Source organism: Kwoniella dejecticola, chromosome 5 (assembly GCF_000512565.2).
Source record: "Kwoniella dejecticola CBS 10117 chromosome 5, complete sequence".
In the NCBI taxonomy this organism is placed as follows: domain Eukaryota; kingdom Fungi; phylum Basidiomycota; class Tremellomycetes; order Tremellales; family Cryptococcaceae; genus Kwoniella; species Kwoniella dejecticola.
The window spans coordinates 2,027,876-2,047,072 of NC_089305.1; the positions used below are offsets into that span (position 1 = coordinate 2,027,876).

Sequence of the window (19,197 nt, forward strand, 5' to 3'; positions counted from 1 at the left end):
CGTACCGCATATTGCCTGCCCAGACAAGGATATACCGATGACCCTACCGTATGCTCAAAGCATTAACGATAGTCTGTCCTACGTGATCCAATTAACCGACATGCATGATATACGGAAGAGGGAGATATCATAGTACTTCGGCAATCTTGAGAAGTTTTACAGCTTCTAACAGCTGCTCTCTGTTGACCCACTTCCCACCTGGACCCTCAACTTCTGACCACGACCTGATAGCTTCCAGACCCGCCAGCGACGCCGAGGCGATGATCACATCTGTTCTTTGTACGATATCGGTGGCGACCACCATCATACATAGGACTACGCTTTCATCAACGATCCTGACAGAACCGCAAAGAGACCACTCACAGGCGGGATATGCCGTCATAGACCAGACATCCAGGTAGAAAGTGCCCTCCTCGCTCGATAGCCAGAACAACGAGTTGATGGCTCGTTCTACCAGACGATCGATACTTCCATGTGCAGGTCGAAAATTGATATGAGCAGGTAATCCGGAGACATTCTGAGGAAAGAAGGGCTTAAGGAATGTATACTAGGAGGACCGAGGTGTCAGCAGATAGCAACATAAGATTTCGCTTACCTCCGTGGCCACCAAAAAGAGCTGTAGTAGGTTTTCCATGGCTGGGATCTCCAGCAACGGGCTGTAATTCCATACAGCAGGTATTTGGGACTTCCACGCCTCTATATCATTCTGGAGATTGTAAAACATCAGGTCTTGCGATTTGGCCAAATGCATCCGGCTACTTGAAAGGGAGTCTGCGCACCGGTAAGCGACGTGTAGCCGTTGTGACTGTTACTCACATGCTCGGCCCAAAAGGATGCTGAGGGACGTCAGCTCTGAGAGGAACCTGAAAGATGGAGCCACTTTATGGAGGATGGGAATGGCTGTGACGTCGTCCAAGTCCGGAACATGATCAGGCCACCAGAATGGCAGCGGAGCATCACAATAGTCTAGGTCGATCGTCAACGGCTGGCCATATTGTAGCGCAAGCCTGCTGGTCATGTCAGTCTGATTTTGGCGGAAAGAGAGGATGCTATCCTACCATCTGTCTGCAATAACGCAACTACCCCATACTCTTCGCCTCCTGTGCAATTGGCCGCAAGGTATCATGCTGTTTGATACGCTTCGATGCAGACCCTGCGGAAAACCCTGCACTCAGCTGAGGGTCTCATCAAGAGGAGATGGAATGTACCATATCAAGAGCGCCTCGTATCCCTAAGCCAGTCCTTTGCCAGAGAAGACTTCTGTTCTCGGTCGGATCGTCCTCGTGCATCTCTAAGGAGAAGAATAGGGTTATGAGAAGCTGAACTGTCGACAGCGATGTCTGCTTTGAAAGCTGGAGGCTGGCGTCCAGCTCTTCGCGAACTGCCCTTATGATGCTTTGTCGGATCGGCGTGGGTACTGAACGAGACATAGAGGCTAGACCGTAGTGTACTAGTCGAACGATCTTAGGTAGTGGTGAATGAGGGGTCGAGTCGTAATCTTTCATGGTATAATACAGCCAAAGAACGTCAGAAGGCTTGTCTCGGCCAACGCTGTGTTATGTTATATCATCCCAAACCAGTCAGTTGTTCGCCTTCGAAGCCATGCAACCATCGCTTACCATTCAGACACGGTCACTACCGGAAACACCGGCAGTATCTTGGTGATACAGGTCAAAAGCACTGAACACGAATATAAGCATAGTGATAGTGCTGTACCTCTTGCTCTTCACGCAGCTGAGCTTACAGTCGTCCAAAACTGTCTCCTTGCCTGCGATTGAACTTAGCTGCTCTGATAGAACATCCAGCTTCAACAACGCGCTAGCGTTTTGAGCCTGCCATCCTCCATTGGCAGAGACATATCGGCCATACAGTACACCTTCAGACGGCAGATTATCGCTCGAGCTCAAGGCTTTCCGGAATATGTCGTATGTCTCGTCGTAGCTTCTGATATCCTCCGAGGGGCTTGCGTGGACCACGTTGCCTATCATGTGAAAAACGCTCGTGGGACCTACAAGGTTAGATGAGTGAGCTATCAGGACAGCTTCTGTATAAGACGTACCTGCATAGCCCGGCTCTAGACCTTGGCTTTCCACCTCCTCTGCGCTAAATCTAGCATGCAATGCTACTCTAGTCCTGTGAGACTGTCTCCACGCAAATTAGAATCGCTGGACCGTCTGTAGGAGAGGGGACTCACCCTCGGTGCCGGAGCCACACTTGCACAGACTAGGCCATATGTCTTACAGTGTATGCATGTTGAGTCATATGCTCCGTCTCGCTCACATCTGAGAGCTCAGAATCAGTCAGGTATTGATGGCACCTCCACCGGCTGACATGTGAATGCGGGAAGAGCAACTCACCTGATTCTATGGGAACGGCAGTAATCGCATGCACGGGACGTGCGCTTTCGCTTGATACTAGCTGTCTGCCCTTGAGGTGAGTCCTGGGTCCTTGGATTCATGCTCACGATGAGTGCCTATGCTTCGAAATGGAGTAGAACACATAAAAGCACTATCTAGGCATCTCGGGTCATATTCGACACGATCACAATCCTTATCTTTGGTGTAGACGTGGTCTTCGGAGAAGTGCGATATACCGTAAATCGGCCTCCCTAGTGCAGAACCGAGTTGCCGCTAGCCTTATCAATCATTCTGCATTTCTCACTGGACAAATCATGAAATTCACCGTGATGTTGTGCCGGGATGCCGAATGAGCCTTTGGCGATCGCTGTCATCCAGGTTCAGTGAGCCTGTATGATACGAGTCCTTATCTGTAACCGGAGCGGCGTCCAACCTGCGATGAGCCCTTTGTCAGTATAAGTAGCACAGCGTGCATCGTTTTCTCAAGGACTAATTGCTGTCCACTCAACATCCGGGATTGGTCAAGAAGAACAACAGGCTCAACGATCATCGCCAACATGTCTACTGAAGATAAGATCAACACGCTTGACTCCGAAAAGAACACAACATCAACAAATATTGCGGAAGTGCCAATTGATGACAATGTCGCCGAGACAGATCACGAAGGCGAAAAATCGGCCATCAGGAAAATCGATAGAAATCTTATCATTGTGTTTGCTGTGAGCTATCCTGTCCAGTCAGCACAGATGAGCAATGAGCCTGACATTGTCCGATGACTAAAAGGCCCTGTATATGATGTCTTTCCTGGGTGAGTTTAGACAGCTCAACCCAACTTATCGAGTATATATTAAGTGATTACGGGGGATGCTTGATGCGACAGATCGATCGAACATCGGGAATGCCAACTTGACGGGTTTCAGCACCGATCTTGGACTCAAGGGCAACGAGTACGGTGCGGCAGTATCCCTCGTATACGCTACTTACGTGATCTTCGAGCCTATATGTAAGCTGAAGTAGCTTGTTCTATGACCGATACGGTTGCTGACAGGCTTGCAGGGGCTGTGTCGCTGAAGATGATTGGTCCAAGGAACGTCTGTGAGTGATACGCTAATTTCAGGTATCAGAATGCAAGGCTGATATATAGTTGCGGACGAATATAGTGACCGGAACTACCATATGCTGGTCAGCATTGACTGTTGGAACCGCATTTGCGAAGAATTTTGGGCACCTTGCGGCTATAAGAGTTCTTTTGGGTGCTCTTGAGGCGGGTGTCATCCCATGTATCAACGTATACCTCACCATGACTTACCAAAGACACGAGTATATGACGAGAATCACAGTGGTATTCGTGGCTTCAGCTCTTTCCGGAGCTTTCGGTAAGCCCGAGCTCCTCTGTTATCCAGTGACTCTTGCTCACTGCGTAGTTAGGTGGTCTCTTGGCATATGGCCTGAGTCAGTTGACTGCTGGAGGTCTTCATGGTTGGCAATGGATGTAAGCCGTTTTGCTTCTTCCCTGGTTGCGCGTGACTGATGTCGAATCACAATGTAGGTATATCGTCGAAGGCTTGATCTCCTTCTGCCTTGCACCTGTTGCATGGTGGCAGATACCCAACTCGATCGCAGAGGCTCGATGGTTGAACGCAAGGGAGAAGGCCGCTATGAAAGTAAGATTGGAGAGGAACAGGCATATCTACGACCCGGATGAGAAATTCAGTCACAAAGCAATTCTGGCTTCATTCAAGGATCCAAGGGTATACGTACAGTGAGCTGCTGACCTGTAACTCTAGTCTCAAGGAGACATACTGACCGGAATTCCCCTCGCAGTGCTGTCACGCATTTCGGTATCGACTGCACGCTCTATTCCTTGAGTAAGTTGCCAATTCGCTTCGCGCCTGAACAGATGTTGATCCTACGTGACAGCTACCTTCATGCCAACTCTCGTTGCTGGTCTGGGTTTCACATCTACGGTCACTGCTCAGCTGCTCACAGTTCCAGGTAAGCTTTCATTCAACTAATGTCCTTCAGAATGTCACTGATCTTGTCCTTAGTATATGTTATCGCCGGTGTATCATTCGCTATATGTGGTACCATGTCGGATAGGAAGAAGATCCGATCCCCCTTCTTGGTCTTTGCGCTGTCAACTTGTCTGATTGGATACATCATTCTGGCTGTCGCACCACAGGTTGGCGTAAGATACGCAGGAGTATTCATTGCTGCGATAGGACTGTATACAAGTACCGCTATACACAACATGTGGGTAGCGGATAATATGGCTGGCCATTACAAACGAGCCTTCAGTATTGGCTTTGTCTGCTTGGTGGGCAGTGAGTCATCCCACATCCTCTCGCATCCGAAATAGAAGAGGTTACTGACGAGGCCTTCTTCGGTCTACAGACAGCTCAGGAGCGTGCATCGGATTCATATTCACTGCTCAGACTAAGCCTCGTTACTTGCCGGGTCTTCACTTTGACATCGGAATGACCCTAATGGCGATGATCGGGGTTATTCTGCAGGTAAGTCGTTGCTCGGAATGATTTCATGTTTTAGACTGACTGACGACCGATCATGTGAATTAGTCATTCTACTGTCGGTATCTCAACAAGAAAAAGAGGGAAACTATCGCCGCGGGAGCTCCGAATGACCCTTCATTGGGCGATAAGAATCCTCATTACATGTTCTTCCTCTAAACCCCTTCGATACCCTGTTCCCCACCAGTTCAAGAGATGTAAACAGGATAGCGCGATTGATAAATAAAGAGGTGACTAGAAACGACTCTAATGTAGGCATAAATGTGCCAAGAATACGCATGCACACGTCTGACAGTCCAACAGACGACCTGACGCTCACGCCATAGGTCAGCTCGAATCTTGAGCTGTTCGATGCAGTGCCTGACGAAGGACGGCTTACTCGTCATAGCCAGATAATCGATTTGAACAACTCTATTGATTGGCGTACCAGTTCACTGGAATCGTAGCCCAAAACAGGTAAAATCGATCTTGAGCATTGACGCGGATCAGCTGGTCACTCAGATCCTGATAATATTGACGTCAAGAGAAAACATCCAGAGCCGCTTACAAAACTCGCGGTTTCTCCTCTTGTTTACTCCTCTCCTCTATTGCCAATCGATCCGTTCCTTCTTCGTCCCGTCATTCCATGATTTGATTAGATAGAACATACCTCGCAGCGCCAGAATGTCTAATTCAGATACTCGCTTGTTCCGGATCTGGGCTTCTCAACCCTGCAGATCGAACTGCTTATCAAATCGATCGGCCATTCCAGCGAATGGTTGTTTACAGTCTGTGCCGTCATCGAAGCAACACTATATGACTGCATAGACAATACAAGATGGGATGCCAGCTCCTCCTTCAGTACTTCGTGCGGAGTAGTCACATCCGTATAGCCCGCCAATCCGATGACCTGGACGATGGACACCGCAAGGACAATAGACGCGATTGGAGGCTTCTTGGCTCGGACCATTTCTTCTTCACCTCACTTGAAGATTGATTTGAAGTTGAATTTGCAAGCGACGACGCTTATTGTCCTAGTTTCAATATCTGCAAGCGTATGCATATATTGCTTAGTGAAGGAGACCAATAGAGAACGGATAGTTGCGAGGCGGAACGAGAAGAAATCCGATCATCGCATAGAACAATCGCCTCGCCGTCATGAAGCGGATCTTGTCCTGGATCAGAAATCGGTATCAGAAAAGCCTGATGTTGGGCCTTTGCACTCGTCATCCGCTGACAACGTGTACTCCTGGGCGTTTCCTGATTTGGCCAGAGCGGCGGAAGGAGCGAGTGAGCGAGACAAAAATAGGATGATGAAGGACAAACAGTTATATTGGAAATTGCAAAATCTGGAAGACCATCTTGGTAAGTCACCATCTGCAGCATTGAATTCGAGTGAGCCGGATCTTCAGCTCATTGTGAGGTCATCAGATGCCATCGACGAAGCGCGTAGTCGTCTGATAGAGCTTTTCGACCAAACACTCGCTGCGTCCCTTGCGGATCCCCCTTCCACCATACTCAGTATTGCGAAGTACGAGCCAAAATCTTTGAAGAACTTCCTCCACACCTCTCATCGCTCAGCTGCAAACAAGTATGAAGCGTATATCCAAAGGCGGCAGGCTCGTGGACCGAGAGAAATGTTTCCAAACAAAGCATACGCTCTGGAATGGCTTAATCTGGCTGGCGTTGTCAAGTACGTTGATGGCGGGTGGGTAGGCGGGATTCTAGGCATTGGAACAGGTGGATCCACTGCGAAAGCAGACGTGGCTAATATTGGGCCTTCCAGAGCAGACATAGATGCCACATTGGAAAGAAAAGTCAGTAAGGTGGCCTGGCAAGTGGTCTCAGAGGAATTTGGAGATGGCGATCTGGAGAAAAATCACATTTACCTGTATGAGAAGCTCATGAACGAAAAGAAGCTTGGAGCTATCTTGCCGGACGGGAGATCCTCACCGGGGCACATGAGAGGATTTGACGGTCTGAGGAATGATCAAGGAGTACCCAGATGCTGGGAAGCTGCAGTCGCCCAACAATGTATTGGACTTCTAGCTTCGACAAACGAGTTCTTTTCAGAAGCCTTAGGTTTCAATATGGCCTACGAGTCCTTACCGTACCATTTGCTAGTGACTACGAAAGAGCTGAAAGAGCTAAACATCGATAACTACTATTTCGCCATCCATGTTACAATTGACAACGCCGACTCAGGCCATTCCGCTATGGCTCGGATGGCTGTGGAGAGGTATCTGGACGGTATCAAGGTGCGCGATGGGGAGGAGGTGATGCAAGCTATCTGGAAGAGGATACAGGTGGGCTATATCTTGGCAGAAGGCTTACCTACGACGCCCAAAAGTCCAGTCGAATTCGGTATGTCCAAGACAACCTGTGGACAGACAGAATGGCTACCTCGAGGAACACCGATAAAGCCAGCCACTGAAGCAGAAGGTGCGCTGAGAGGATTAATCATCAAGAAGTCGAAAGCCGCGGAAAAGATGCACTGTATATCGAGGATGAAAGTGGGCAATCGATCGATCGAAGAATGGTTGGATCCTCATACGATTTCCGAGGATAAGATTTTGAATTTCCTACGACAATTATCTGATAAAAGACCGTTCGTGGTGAAAGGCGAACCTGAGCGAAGTCGGTTCATGAAGGATCTGGAATGGGGAGGCAAGATGTTCGGAGCTTTTACTGGATCAGAGGTATACGCTGTCCGGGATTGGATCAAATCACTCGAACCAAGATTGTCCTGTCAGGGTACTTATCAAGACTTTACCGCTCAGCTTGATTTGAAAAAGGAGAATTCGGCTAAGCAACAAGGCGCTTCGGCCTTCGAAACGAAAGCGAAGGATCTCTGGACATTACATGATCCTACGCCGTTACCCTCACTCAGCGACGATCGATTCATTCCAGCAGATCACTTGATTTCCCATACCAACAACTCGTTCACCCTGACCTTCAACAAAATCCGTCCGCTCTGGTATGTCTCAACCTCGCTGTTCGAATGTTTCCCCCTCCAGCCGTGCAGGTTCGCGACCCCTTTGGGAATGTTCTCGCTACGATTGTTCAGGTCCGGTTTAGGTTTTGGAGCGTTACATCTCCCTCAAGATATCTGTGCTGGAACAGATGACCTGACAATCGAGAAGCAGGATAAAGATTTGATGGGTATATGGGAAATAGGAGTAGACATCGATAGAGCTTGCGGAACCCTTCCGCCTGTCGACGTTATCGATTTAGCTCGCGGGACACCAGAAGGCAAGGTCAACCGCTTCTGCGCTAAGATACTGGAACTCAGAATCCGACCATATAACAACGCCAGTGTGTTGTTTGGCATGGCGTTGGCTTTGAGCCAAGGCCTATACAATAATGAAGCGATCTTAAACCTCCCGAGTAGCGACGAAGTGAGGTGCACATTGAAGCGGATAGCTCGTGAACAGATTGGGATCATTGCGGAATCCGCGGCTTACAAGAGAGAGTCATTCCGTGGCAGCGAGTGGGAAAAGGAATTTGCACAGGGCTATTTTTGGGCTCAAGCGGGAATATCTGAGATTTAGCATTGTATCACTAATGCTTTTGATCTGTGTGTAGCAGTAAAGTAATGGCGACATGTAATGCACAGTATGATCACAGAGTGCATTCCGGATCACTCCAGATGCATGCAGGTATGCTTGATCTACTTGTAATTATAAAGACTATAAGCCCAAAATTAGATTGAGAATCATATCTATAGAATTGAAATGCGGTTTCGGCAATCTGATAAGTATCGCTTACTGGGAGGCAGGAGCAGTCCACAGAGCAATAGCATTAGGTCCTCCGCAGTTTTCCTTGTTGTTTCCTGCACACTTCATATAACACTGAGTCGAAAGGTTCGAAGCAGATCCACCATTGGCGAAGGAGTTGGCGCAGTAACATTCGGTACCATACTCCACGCCAGCAAGCTGGAATCCGCCTGACTGACAGAACGAAGTGCAAGTTTCGATGGACATGTCATTCGAGACAAGGGAACTACCAGTGAGCGCTCTACCGCCAACTTCCATGATACATCCTTGATAAGTGTAAGATCCGACTTGCTGAAGGTTTAGTGCGAGCGAAGGATTTTTGTAAAGTTGTAAAGCGTTTCCACCACCACATGTTCTAGAGCTGTCTCCGGCGCAAGGTGTGTTACAATTCGTTGATGGGGAAGAGAGCGAAGCGCCGTTGACGAGGGAGTCTCCACAATAACATTCTCTGCCATATTCGACACCGCCGTATTGGAAGCCTTGGGTTTGACAGTAGTTCAAACATTTCGAGATGGTCATGCTATCATCGGCGAAGGAAGCTGAAGCGAGAGCTCGACCGGAGGACCCCTCAGCAACGCAGGTCGTCGCTGCGGCGGACCATCCATCGGGAAGGGAAGGGGCGTTGAAGTAGAGTTGAAGAGCGTTTGATCCACCGCAAGTATGGGCTGAATCAGAGGCGCAGGTCTTGGTGCAGGCGCTGGAAGCCTTGTCGAGAGAAGCGCCGTTGACTAAGGCATTACCACAATAGCATTCTCGGCCATATTCGACACCGGCAAAGACGAAGCCCTTGGTCTGACAGTATGAGACGCACGTGTTGATGGTCATGGAATTATCGGCCCATCGAGCTCCCGTCAAGGCTTTGCCAGAGGAAGGTTCGGCGATACATGAGGAGGATGCGGCTGACCATCCGGAGGGGAGAACAAGTGGAGCAGTGGTTAAATCGGCGGATAGTGTCGAGAGAGCAGTGTTGCTGACAAGAAGGGAGATGGCATTTCGACCACCACAGAGGGTTGAGGAATCTCCTTTGCATGGCATGTTGCATGAGGTCGAGGTTTTGTAGAGGGAAGCGCCGTTCGAAAGGACTGAGCCACACCAGCATTCTTGGGAGAATTGAAGACCCGCGAGGGTGTATCCGTTGGAGGAACAGTATGAAGCGCAAGAGAGTTGGGTCATACCGGTCAGATCGGAGTAGTGTACGCCGGTCAAAGCTCGATTGGTGACTTCGCTGATACAGACACCACTGTCTGACCATCCTGAAGGAAGAGAAGGGGTGACCGCGATTTTGGCAGAGGTGGAGTTAGATACAGCTCTTCTGCCAAGGACTGCTGCGTTTGCTACTGCAGTGGCAAACAAGAGAGATAAGAGAGTGGTGGTCAACATGACGGGGAGCGGAGGCCTATCGTGGACAGCAGAAAATGTTGACGACAAAGGCGTGACTTTTTTCGGAAGGGATGGGGACTTGGGATCAAAATTTCGCATTTTCGCAGACGACTGACTTCTTATATACCTTTGGTAGAGACTATTTTCCTCCTTACTTGTGAAGTCGAGCACGACCTCCAAAGAAAAAATTTCAAAGATAAAGTATCAATTTCGGACAACCGAAGAACTCGGACCACCTGCAAGAGCGAGGCACGGACAGCAGCATTCCTCAATGATCTTGGTCAAGATGCCTGCTCCATCTCTTCATCATCATCTTGAAGATTCCAACACGACCCGGCCATGATGCATACTGCACTATAGGAGAGGAAGATTCACGTCCATATCTGCAGTCAAGGGTGTCTAACCTGTCCGTTCCTGAAGATCCGAAAATTTGGTTACCCGGGTGCCTGATTCCAGAGATGGCGAGAGAAGCTGGGGGCGGTAGGACGATAGTTTTCCTGATTCCACTTAGTCTCCCGAATACCTCTCACTGGTCGCCTATGTACCGGCAAAGACATGGTTCTGCGTGTTTTGTAATGGGATCGGAATGATAGCTCGCCCGGAGCATAGCTCTGAATGTAATACATAGAGGTAGATTCGCACCATTCCGATTTCTCAGGCAAAACCCCCTTCCAGCGCCGTTCTCCGAGGCGGGGGCGTCTTTTGATCATACTGGAAGGCTGCAACCAAAACAAAATTGGCTTGGCTACTGACCTATTCGGCAATCATACGATACCTGCAACAGCCTTTCCGCAAGTAAGGAACAGAGTTCGAGTCCTGCTACCATTTTGCCCGACTGCAGCTTAAGCCTACTCGGACCTTCGGAACTCAGGGAATTGGCCTGTTTTCAGGGTAAGGATTTATACCTCTGCGCGTGGAATCCGTCGATCTGCAGATCAGTTCGCAGATCGGCTGATTCCGCTTGTGAGAGCGGAAGAGTGAATACTTGATCACCTCATACGGCCGTACAGGCTCATAAAGTGTTTGTGTTTTTATATGGGCTTATGAGACTTTACGGACCCGACTGGCTATTGTTCGGATCAGTCATTCAGCCATTTTGCGGGTGGACCACCCTAAATTTCAGACATGATCGCTTCGATCTAGCCGCTTGTCAACGGCGCCGACTTTTGCAAGCGCTGACTTCTTCAGGCATTCTGAGGACCCAGCAGAGCAGACGACCCAACGAGAAGTCAGTAATTGTCTTTGCCATGTGAATTTGGCGTATCTTCTCGGGAATTCTGTACTTCGCAAGATGTGGGTAGTTAACGATCAATCTCCTACTTAACAAAGATGCATACGCTTTATTCACTTCGTTGATGTTATGTTATTATATATACCCAGTGATAATGTCCGTTTCCATCATATTATAACTTATGCATTGAGCCATTGTCCGTCTGTGATCGATCACCATTACGATCCATGGGATCAGGCTATGATCCTTTCCAAGTTTACTTAAGTGGGACAAGTGCAAGATGGTCTAGCGGAAGAGGAGGATGAGGAGGGGGTAGGTCCTCCACCGCCGACGTTGAAGACTGTAAACGATAAACCGTCAGTAATGAATTGATGGTACGTTGTATTGTGAAAGCGGAACATACCTTGATTGGTGTTACCGGTAGTGCATTGGTAGGTCTGGATACCGTTAACACCTTCGTCGAGACATTGGTTTCCGCCGGTGATAGCGATTCTGTTATCACCGGTGAGGTACCAAGTCTGTTGGTACAAGCCAGGGTATGAAGTCCAAACCTATCACGCCAGCACGAATCTCAGCATAGGTCAGACGACGAAGAACAACCACGGGCAGGGGACCACTCACCTTAAGAGCACCGTTGTTACCTGGGTTGGTACCAGCATCGAGGGCGAGTCCAGTTCCGCTGAGGATGACACTGCCGGATCCAGGGTTGATATCCCAGTTGGTAAAGTAGTTGGTACCAGCGCAAGAGACCGAGACGACAGCGGATCCTACTCCTGGGGGAGATTGGACACCGAGACACTTTCCATCTCTGCCAGAAACGATCTTGGCGCTGGTGAATCTCTTGTTGACGGGTGAGGCATCAACCAAGGCGAGGAGGGGGAGAACGATGAGTGCGAATGAAGCTAACATATTGGTAGTTGTTGGTGTGCTAAGTCGATGAGTGTAGATGCAGTTCAGTGGAAGAATTGAGTATTCGATGTTTTTGGAGTGGGAAAATCAAAAAGTCCTTGGGATTTTGTTTGCCCTTTATATACACGACGAGTAGCTCAGATACAGGAGAACGTAGACCTCAACGCACGATCCTGCGTACCCTCATGGACATCGTAGGTCTCTCAGTACCGCATCTCATGACCGCTCAGACCTGCCAGCTTATCCGGTGAGCACAAATGAACAGAGCGAGTGGAAGGCGGTGACATACATGAGGTACTGGGAAAGAACCTTGTATCCTACAGACGACTCGATCTCATGACCTCTTTCTCGCTTGCGATTCATCCTCGACGCAAGTGGGAAGTTCATGACGTCGCAAATTCAGTTCGGATCTCCGTGCGGGGCAACAAGTGAGGTCTGACCCGCTTGATATCGAAGAGCCGCCCTGGTCTCACATTCACTTTTCCGCTAAGTTAAGCTGAGGTACGGAGACACAATATGCTATCATATGATCCGGGATCAACCTGTCTTTCACAGGCGGTCGGTATTCAGATCTCCGTTTGAGGCGATGCAACGGTATGCTCTCGTTCGTCTCAAAAGTTGTGCTGTGTGCTGTACTCCCAAAGACAGGAATGACTGAATGAATGGAATGCGGATGGATCCGCATGGATCTAATCTATAAGTGGCATCTGGGCTGTATATCTTATCATGTGATGAGGGTGAATTGTCTCAGCGATAAAAAATAGAAAACAGCAAAGGATGACGGCATTTGGACAAAACAAGTAATGTTCTGAGCCGAATTTCCTATACAGGTACCCGGTCTAGCTGGATTCAACGATTCGGACTGTAGAGTGTCAGAGCGGACCTGATTCATACGCATGGTAGAGAAAAAATTCGAACTTACTCGTAGCACATGATCCACCATCGCTTTACCGAAGTACCTCAAGTCATACAAAGAAACCAAAAGTATTGAGTACTTCTCAGACACTTCCCACCACTCTTTTGCATAGCCTCATCACGATCCTCTTCCAGGCAGATCGTAGCGAGCTGTTGAATTTCTGTACTCATCTCTGGCGTCCAGCTAGAGAAAAGAGTGTCAGAGTTAATCCACCGAGTGCCTATAATTGATATGCACACCACATGACCAAACTTTTGACTTCGTCAGAACACAGCTTTTTACTTCACAGACCTGTTCGACGGATGTCTGGAACATCCTGTACCTCAATATAGATAGATCATCGACGTCACCCAGATGAAGTAAGCAGGCGATCTGTAACGTCATCCTTATGGTCTACTCGGTTTTTTTCCAATCCTCTTCGATTCTGAACACCGCTATCTCGGCTTTGATTTCCTCTCTCGCTGAAGCTGCGGATCGGGGGTCCAGCTTGAAGAATCTCTGAGACATCCGGTGAAATTTCGATTGGAGAAAGAGGGAAAGGTTATTTAAATGACATAATGGCTCGGAGGACCGCATGGCCCGCATCGCAAATGAGTGTCCTATGTGGTTGAAAAAAGGATCGGGAAGGGAGAATTGCGGATCGTTTTAGTTGAATCCCATATACAAGGAAGGCGAAGTAGGTGCTCCCGTGGATACCTCATCCGGATCTGAGTGATGTCGTACGGTGAACACGTGGGATGGACGTGGGAATCAGATCCCCTTCAGGTGACTTCAGTCTGGGCAATACAATAATCGATCCGGTATGCAAGCATGCGGTGAGTGCTAGGTGAGGAGAAGGGGGCAGTCGCACCACGTTGTGGTTTGCATTCAATCTCCTTTGAGCATTCTGACGAAATTGGAGTAACGAAAGAGCGAAGTCGATCTCAGCTCGCTGTGTGGTGTAACGCGTAAAGGGTTTAACTACACGTATGTATATTCTTTTGCTTGTTTTTTCCTTCTTCTCCTTTGTCGTCTCCAATACAACACTCCAAACACCACACCGCTTCCTATGCAATCAATTACGCTGGCAGCAATCCCCTTCGAATGGTTGATCAGTCGAATCAATTCCACTAGAAAGGGGTCGTTCCCTACAAACAGAATGAATTGATTTGGATTGGCCTGGCCCGGGCGTTGTGTCAGTCGAAAAGGGAACGAGCCAAGCAAAGTTAACAACCATAAACCCAAACAAGAGACAATAATCACGCACACAGACACATTCCGTTCGATCACTACCCTTTCAAATCTCATCTAAGGCATGGTTGAGAGGGTGTTTGGACCTCTTGGCAAACAGCTGAAAAGAGTGCGCGGGGTTTGGGGAGAGGGTGAGATCAACCACTGACTGACTCATCATGATCGTGATCTCATCGTGATCCGGCATTTTCTTCATATATCACTCTCCCTCCTTCGAAATCTCATCAATCTTCCTTTTAACTCCTCATCACCCTCAATTTTCTCGTTGACTTTTTTGGCCAGTCTTACCTTTGTCTCCTTTACAGTTTGATTCATCGATAAAACGACCCTCATTTCGAGCTCGACAATCTACGCCGTAAACCCGATCTCTTGATCATCAACAGTGCTATCAACAATCAATCAAGCAATAAATTCTTCGACAACCGATTAACGCCCTATCGGACACGTTTTTTATGTCGAAGACCCCAATTCCACTTAGCTGATTACCGCTAAACTTTGATTTTTTATTCGGAATATCAACACGCTCTTTACAGCACACCTGCACCAACGTTCATTGGTAGTATTGCTCCTCACCCCTCAAATCCATATAACACTCAGTCCCCTGATCGACAGACCGACGTGATACCCCCCTCGGCATCGTTGATACAAAGACCAGTAGAAGCAAAGTCGTTCTTTTCGGTGAATCACGATGTTCAACAAACACTCTTTAACTCTCATATCGACCTTGGCGGTACTGGTACCATCCATTGCCGAAGCCTCTGTATTCTCTCAGACAGACGTTAGACTGACTTTGTGAGTCCCTATCCGATGACCTTAATTGGACACAAAAAGCATGCTGACTATAGGTGGATTAGCTACTATGATATCGGCGACAAGGGAAAATGTGGTTCATCTCCCGGTGATCCAGTAGCTGCTGGCTGGGCCGACTCATCTGGAATCAACGCTGGTGTAACATATTGTGAGCAGCAAAGAGGGATGAGCTTGAATCAGATTGGTACGAATAGGATCGTAGGTGAGTAGACCATCCTATTTTGATAATTTCGACCACGTCTAAGTCGTCATCATCTCAATCTCACGGTTGCAATCACCTATGAGGGAGTACCCATGCTGACTGATAACGATGTATAGCATTTGACCAAGACAAGGTATGGGCAGACCCTGCACACTGGTGTGGACGGGAGTGAGTTGAACTACCTACATTACCTGCAAGATGATAGTCAATTGACGCCGCGTACTGCGGCAGAGTGAAGGTGTACGGACCAGACGGTGCAGAGCTAGTCCTGCCTGAGGGGCCATTTTACATTTGGGACAGTTGTCAGAACTGCGCCGGAGGAGGAAAAATTCTGGATGTTTCCGGTGAGTGTTCCGACATACGAATTATCTGATTGAGAACAGATTTTACCGCCCACTATTTGGTCGATCATATGCTGAAATATGTATGGACTTTCCGTAGGCGAAGCCTTTGTCGACGCAAAAGGCGGTACATGCGGAGGAAATAACCCGGAAGGATTCCGATACGACGTCATGGACAACTACATCGTCGACCCTTCTGTCGGATTAGGTGGATCTTCCGGTGGATCAGGAGGGAGTCTTCCTTCATCCGCTGCTCCCGTTATCTCCCCTTCTGCTGCTGTTCCAACTGTAGTACCCTCGGCAACACCCTCCGCCCCAATCGCTTCTTCGGCAGTGGTTCCACCTGTCGCTTCATCAGCAGTCGTTCCGCCTGTCGCCTCTTCGGCACCGGCAGCACCTGTGTCCTCTTCTCCCGTCGCTTCTGCAGTCCCTACACAACCTGTCAGCGAGCCGTCTGCTCCGGAACCAGCTACGACAAAGCAAGGTGGATGGGGAGGATGGGGAAATCACAGAGGAGGTCACGGTAGTCAGCCTGCGGCTTCGGCTAGTCCCATCGCAGCTATTGCTGAACCTGCCGGTTCGAGTGAAGCCACTGGTAGCAATGCGACATGCAAAAGGGGAAGAAGGAAGAGAAGACTCGCTAGGCAGCACTAGTGAGCGTTCCCTGAGATACGGCAATGAAAGCCAATGTCGCTGATATCATTCATTACAGGATAATGATAATGCTTATAAATGGCACGGCAAGGTAGAAAGGATGTGAATCGACTACACATTCAGCAAAGGAATTCGGCGTGTAAAAGCAAAATCATCAACGCCCTTGATGGGAAGTCAGCGCACTGGTGCGTGACTATAGACAGTATTGAAGCATCAAATATCGATTGTTGGATGCATTTCAAGATATTCAGTCTCATCGAGAACACCGAGTGAAAGGGATTTACCTCTGTTCACGATGCTCACTGAAGGAATTTGGGCTTGGCGCAGCTTGATAAGCGGAGGCACTGTGAAAGGTATGGAAGGTATGCGATATCCTTTGATCAATTGATCAACCTTCCTTCAACATTGCCAAGGAGGCTTTGTTTCCCTACATGTAAACCTGGAAAGGTATTATCGACAGGGGAAATTATCGATCTGCGACTGCCTTTCAAAAGAATGTCTCTCGGCGTTACGCTGTCGGACTGATCCTTTGACTGATCGCCCCTTACTCAAAACAGGTATTTGGGTTGTTCGCAAGGCCTAAGATCGCAAAATTAGCATCCTATATAGAGTGCTGCAAGGTGACCAATGAGCTCACACTACTTCATCTCTCTCTCTTCTGGCAACTTGACCTTGAACATATACCGAAAGCTGGACTTTTGGCGGACCACTGGGAACTTGTAAAGTCAGGCCGGATATCCAACTCACCGCAGACGCTCTTTAACACCTTATCAAACAAGACAACAGGATACCACCCTGGTTCGATCTGCTATAGTTGACACACCATACTACAGTATGACAAACACGAGTCTCAACAAGTCACTTCTCGCTGTTCTGGGCTTGCTAGCTCTCACGAGCGCTGCTCCCACAGGGGAACAACCGTATTTCTCGATCGAGAAATCGGCAGCAACCGTGTAAGTAATCTCTCTGCGCTTGCTGCTGTGTTCAACCAGCTTACTCTCATCATCGGGGTATAGTTACTATGATATGACGAATACCGATGCGTGTGGAGCAGTTTTCGGAAACAATTGGTCTGTGACAACTGGAATGACGGGTCCGAATGCACAGCCGCCTGCCTGCGAATGGACAAGAGGAAAAACGTTATCAGAGATTGGGTCAGCCACCCCTATCGGTAAGTATCGCTCTTCTATTACCGTTGAGCTGTACATTGTGACCCTTTCCCTACCCGCCTCAGGTTGATCGAAGTATAGTAAGCTGACTCGCATTCAATGGTCTCTCAGCATTCAATCACCTCCTTGTTGACAATGATCTTTTGAACTGGTGTGGCAGAATGTAAGTATCATTTTATGCTCACGTTTATTCGGTCTCATCACAAACTGTGCGATAGCTGATCCTAGACTTTCGATGTGCAGCGTCAACATCTACAAAGCGGACGGAACCCAATACACGATGAATGGTGAACCTTTCTTCATCTGGGATGGATGTGGCGATTGCGCTATCAAGGATCGAGTCGATCTGAGCTGTATGCGATAGTCCTCCCGTAAAAGCACGATGAGGAAGCTGACATACTGTGTTCGTTCATTGGAATGTTTTCACTACAGCCGAAGCTTTGATCGGACTGCAAGATCATTCTACAGGTACTTCGGGCTGCGATAATCCCGAAGGCCTACGCGTGGAGGTGACCAACGATTACCACTGGAAGCTGTTGGACGGGGGCGAGGTCAACGAAAATCCTACCGAGGCTGACAGAGGAACCGGCACTTTCGTGGGACCCATTCCGACTGCAGTCACCCATTCCGGTCCCAGTGCTGCAGGTGGCGCCTCAGCTACAGCTGCTGGAGCTGGCGGAGCTTCTAGTCCCACTCAGGTTCTGCCTCTCACTTCCGCTGCGGCAGCCACAGATACATTAAACGGTGCTGCTAGCATTGTCACATCTGTTCCAGCGATCTCGTCCGTGCTTGCATCAGTCCAGCCCACCAGTATACCACCTCAAGTCTCAGCCAGCGCTCCGCTCGGTGCCACTACAGCTCCCGGCTCACTCCCTCCTGTCGGTTCCGGTTCTGCCACTCTTCCAGGCGGATATGGTCCACCTTCCTCCATCCCAGCAGGTATACTCACTAGTGCGCCTGTCCCAGGTGTAAATGCCTTCGCCGAAGGATCTGACTCGTCCAGCTCTGCCAGTGCGCAAGCCACTGATGCAGCTAGTGCCAGCGTGGGCTCAACAGTACTGGGCTCAGCTGCAAATGACGTAGCTTCAGCCGCTACATCTGTCATTCCGCCTGTCGGTTCTCTCGATGTCGGGGACGGCAATGCCACGTCGAGTGACTCAGCGGGGGTCGGCTCGGAGATCCCTAATTCTGAAGAAAGCGACTGTGAGCCGGGAACTTATTCTTGCAATGGCTTGGAATTGAGAATCTGCGGGAATATCCAAGCTGGTACTGCTAAAGTCGGTAAGTTACTCACTTCCCGCACTATACCCGCATATGTCATCGCTTTGAAGGCCGCAAACTAATAACGATATATGGTATGGTTTCATACGATCATGACAGGTTGGCTGGTCGCTGGACAATGTCCCAACAGATGCGAGCCTTCTGATGGAAGCATCCTGTGCAACTGAATTGATCGGAGACGATCAGGAAGACTGCTTCATCACAGGATGTGTATTCCTCTGTCTTTGTGGGGGATCTATATTTTTTATTGCCAGCTCGTGATGCGATGCAAGTGCTGTGTCTGACAATGTTATACTATTGTGCAAACTTGTCCGTCTCCGCCTGGTCGCGATGCTGCATACTGATCGTATATTCGTACACGATGCATATTATTTTTCAGGCAGCAGCGAGCCCTTTCGATCGACGTCTAGTATCAATACTGCTCGGTAGACTGC

At 48.9% G+C, this 19,197-nt stretch overlaps 7 protein-coding genes across 7 annotated transcripts; 4 read left to right on the forward strand and 3 right to left on the reverse strand.

Annotated features, from left to right (window-relative positions):
- Positions 1-127: 127 nt before the first annotated feature.
- Positions 128-2,458, reverse strand: I303_104856 (uncharacterized protein; the record flags this gene model as incomplete). The annotated part of the gene is made up of 11 exons (XM_065969051.1): positions 128-315; positions 364-547; positions 596-771; positions 817-1,007; positions 1,059-1,153; positions 1,209-1,551; positions 1,620-1,680; positions 1,745-2,008; positions 2,060-2,141; positions 2,195-2,282; positions 2,358-2,458. The coding sequence occupies 11 exons, from the start codon at positions 2,456-2,458 to the stop codon at positions 128-130; spliced, it is 1,773 nt and encodes a 590-aa protein (XP_065825123.1).
- Positions 2,459-2,914: 456 nt separating this feature from the next.
- On the forward strand, positions 2,915-5,044 carry I303_104857 (uncharacterized protein; the record flags this gene model as incomplete). The annotated part of the gene is made up of 12 exons (XM_018407470.1): positions 2,915-3,076; positions 3,141-3,165; positions 3,238-3,360; positions 3,414-3,452; positions 3,518-3,733; positions 3,786-3,849; positions 3,907-4,119; positions 4,182-4,225; positions 4,278-4,352; positions 4,406-4,681; positions 4,752-4,870; positions 4,934-5,044. The coding sequence occupies 12 exons, from the start codon at positions 2,915-2,917 to the stop codon at positions 5,042-5,044; spliced, it is 1,467 nt and encodes a 488-aa protein (XP_018262681.1).
- A 1,130-nt stretch (positions 5,045-6,174) lies between these two features.
- On the forward strand, positions 6,175-8,415 carry I303_104858 (uncharacterized protein; the record flags this gene model as incomplete). Its single annotated transcript, XM_018407469.1, has 2 exons — positions 6,175-6,229; positions 6,296-8,415. The coding sequence occupies 2 exons, from the start codon at positions 6,175-6,177 to the stop codon at positions 8,413-8,415; spliced, it is 2,175 nt and encodes a 724-aa protein (XP_018262680.1).
- Positions 8,416-8,628: 213 nt separating this feature from the next.
- On the reverse strand, positions 8,629-10,020 carry I303_104859 (uncharacterized protein; the record flags this gene model as incomplete). The annotated part of the gene is made up of 1 exon (XM_018407468.1): positions 8,629-10,020. One exon carries the CDS (start codon positions 10,018-10,020, stop codon positions 8,629-8,631), a length of 1,392 nt encoding a protein of 463 aa, XP_018262679.1.
- A 1,491-nt stretch (positions 10,021-11,511) lies between these two features.
- On the reverse strand, positions 11,512-12,160 carry I303_104860 (uncharacterized protein; the record flags this gene model as incomplete). Its single annotated transcript, XM_018407467.1, has 3 exons — positions 11,512-11,591; positions 11,655-11,802; positions 11,873-12,160. 3 exons carry the CDS (start codon positions 12,158-12,160, stop codon positions 11,512-11,514), a joined length of 516 nt encoding a protein of 171 aa, XP_018262678.1.
- Positions 12,161-14,994: 2,834 nt separating this feature from the next.
- Positions 14,995-16,313, forward strand: I303_104861 (uncharacterized protein; the record flags this gene model as incomplete). Its single annotated transcript, XM_065969052.1, has 5 exons — positions 14,995-15,098; positions 15,152-15,318; positions 15,435-15,486; positions 15,550-15,662; positions 15,760-16,313. The coding sequence occupies 5 exons, from the start codon at positions 14,995-14,997 to the stop codon at positions 16,311-16,313; spliced, it is 990 nt and encodes a 329-aa protein (XP_065825124.1).
- Positions 16,314-17,147: 834 nt separating this feature from the next.
- Positions 17,148-18,930, forward strand: I303_104862 (uncharacterized protein; the record flags this gene model as incomplete). The annotated part of the gene is made up of 6 exons (XM_018407465.2): positions 17,148-17,266; positions 17,330-17,484; positions 17,594-17,645; positions 17,726-17,835; positions 17,915-18,763; positions 18,863-18,930. 6 exons carry the CDS (start codon positions 17,148-17,150, stop codon positions 18,928-18,930), a joined length of 1,353 nt encoding a protein of 450 aa, XP_018262676.2.
- Between the last annotated feature and the right edge of the window lie 267 nt (positions 18,931-19,197).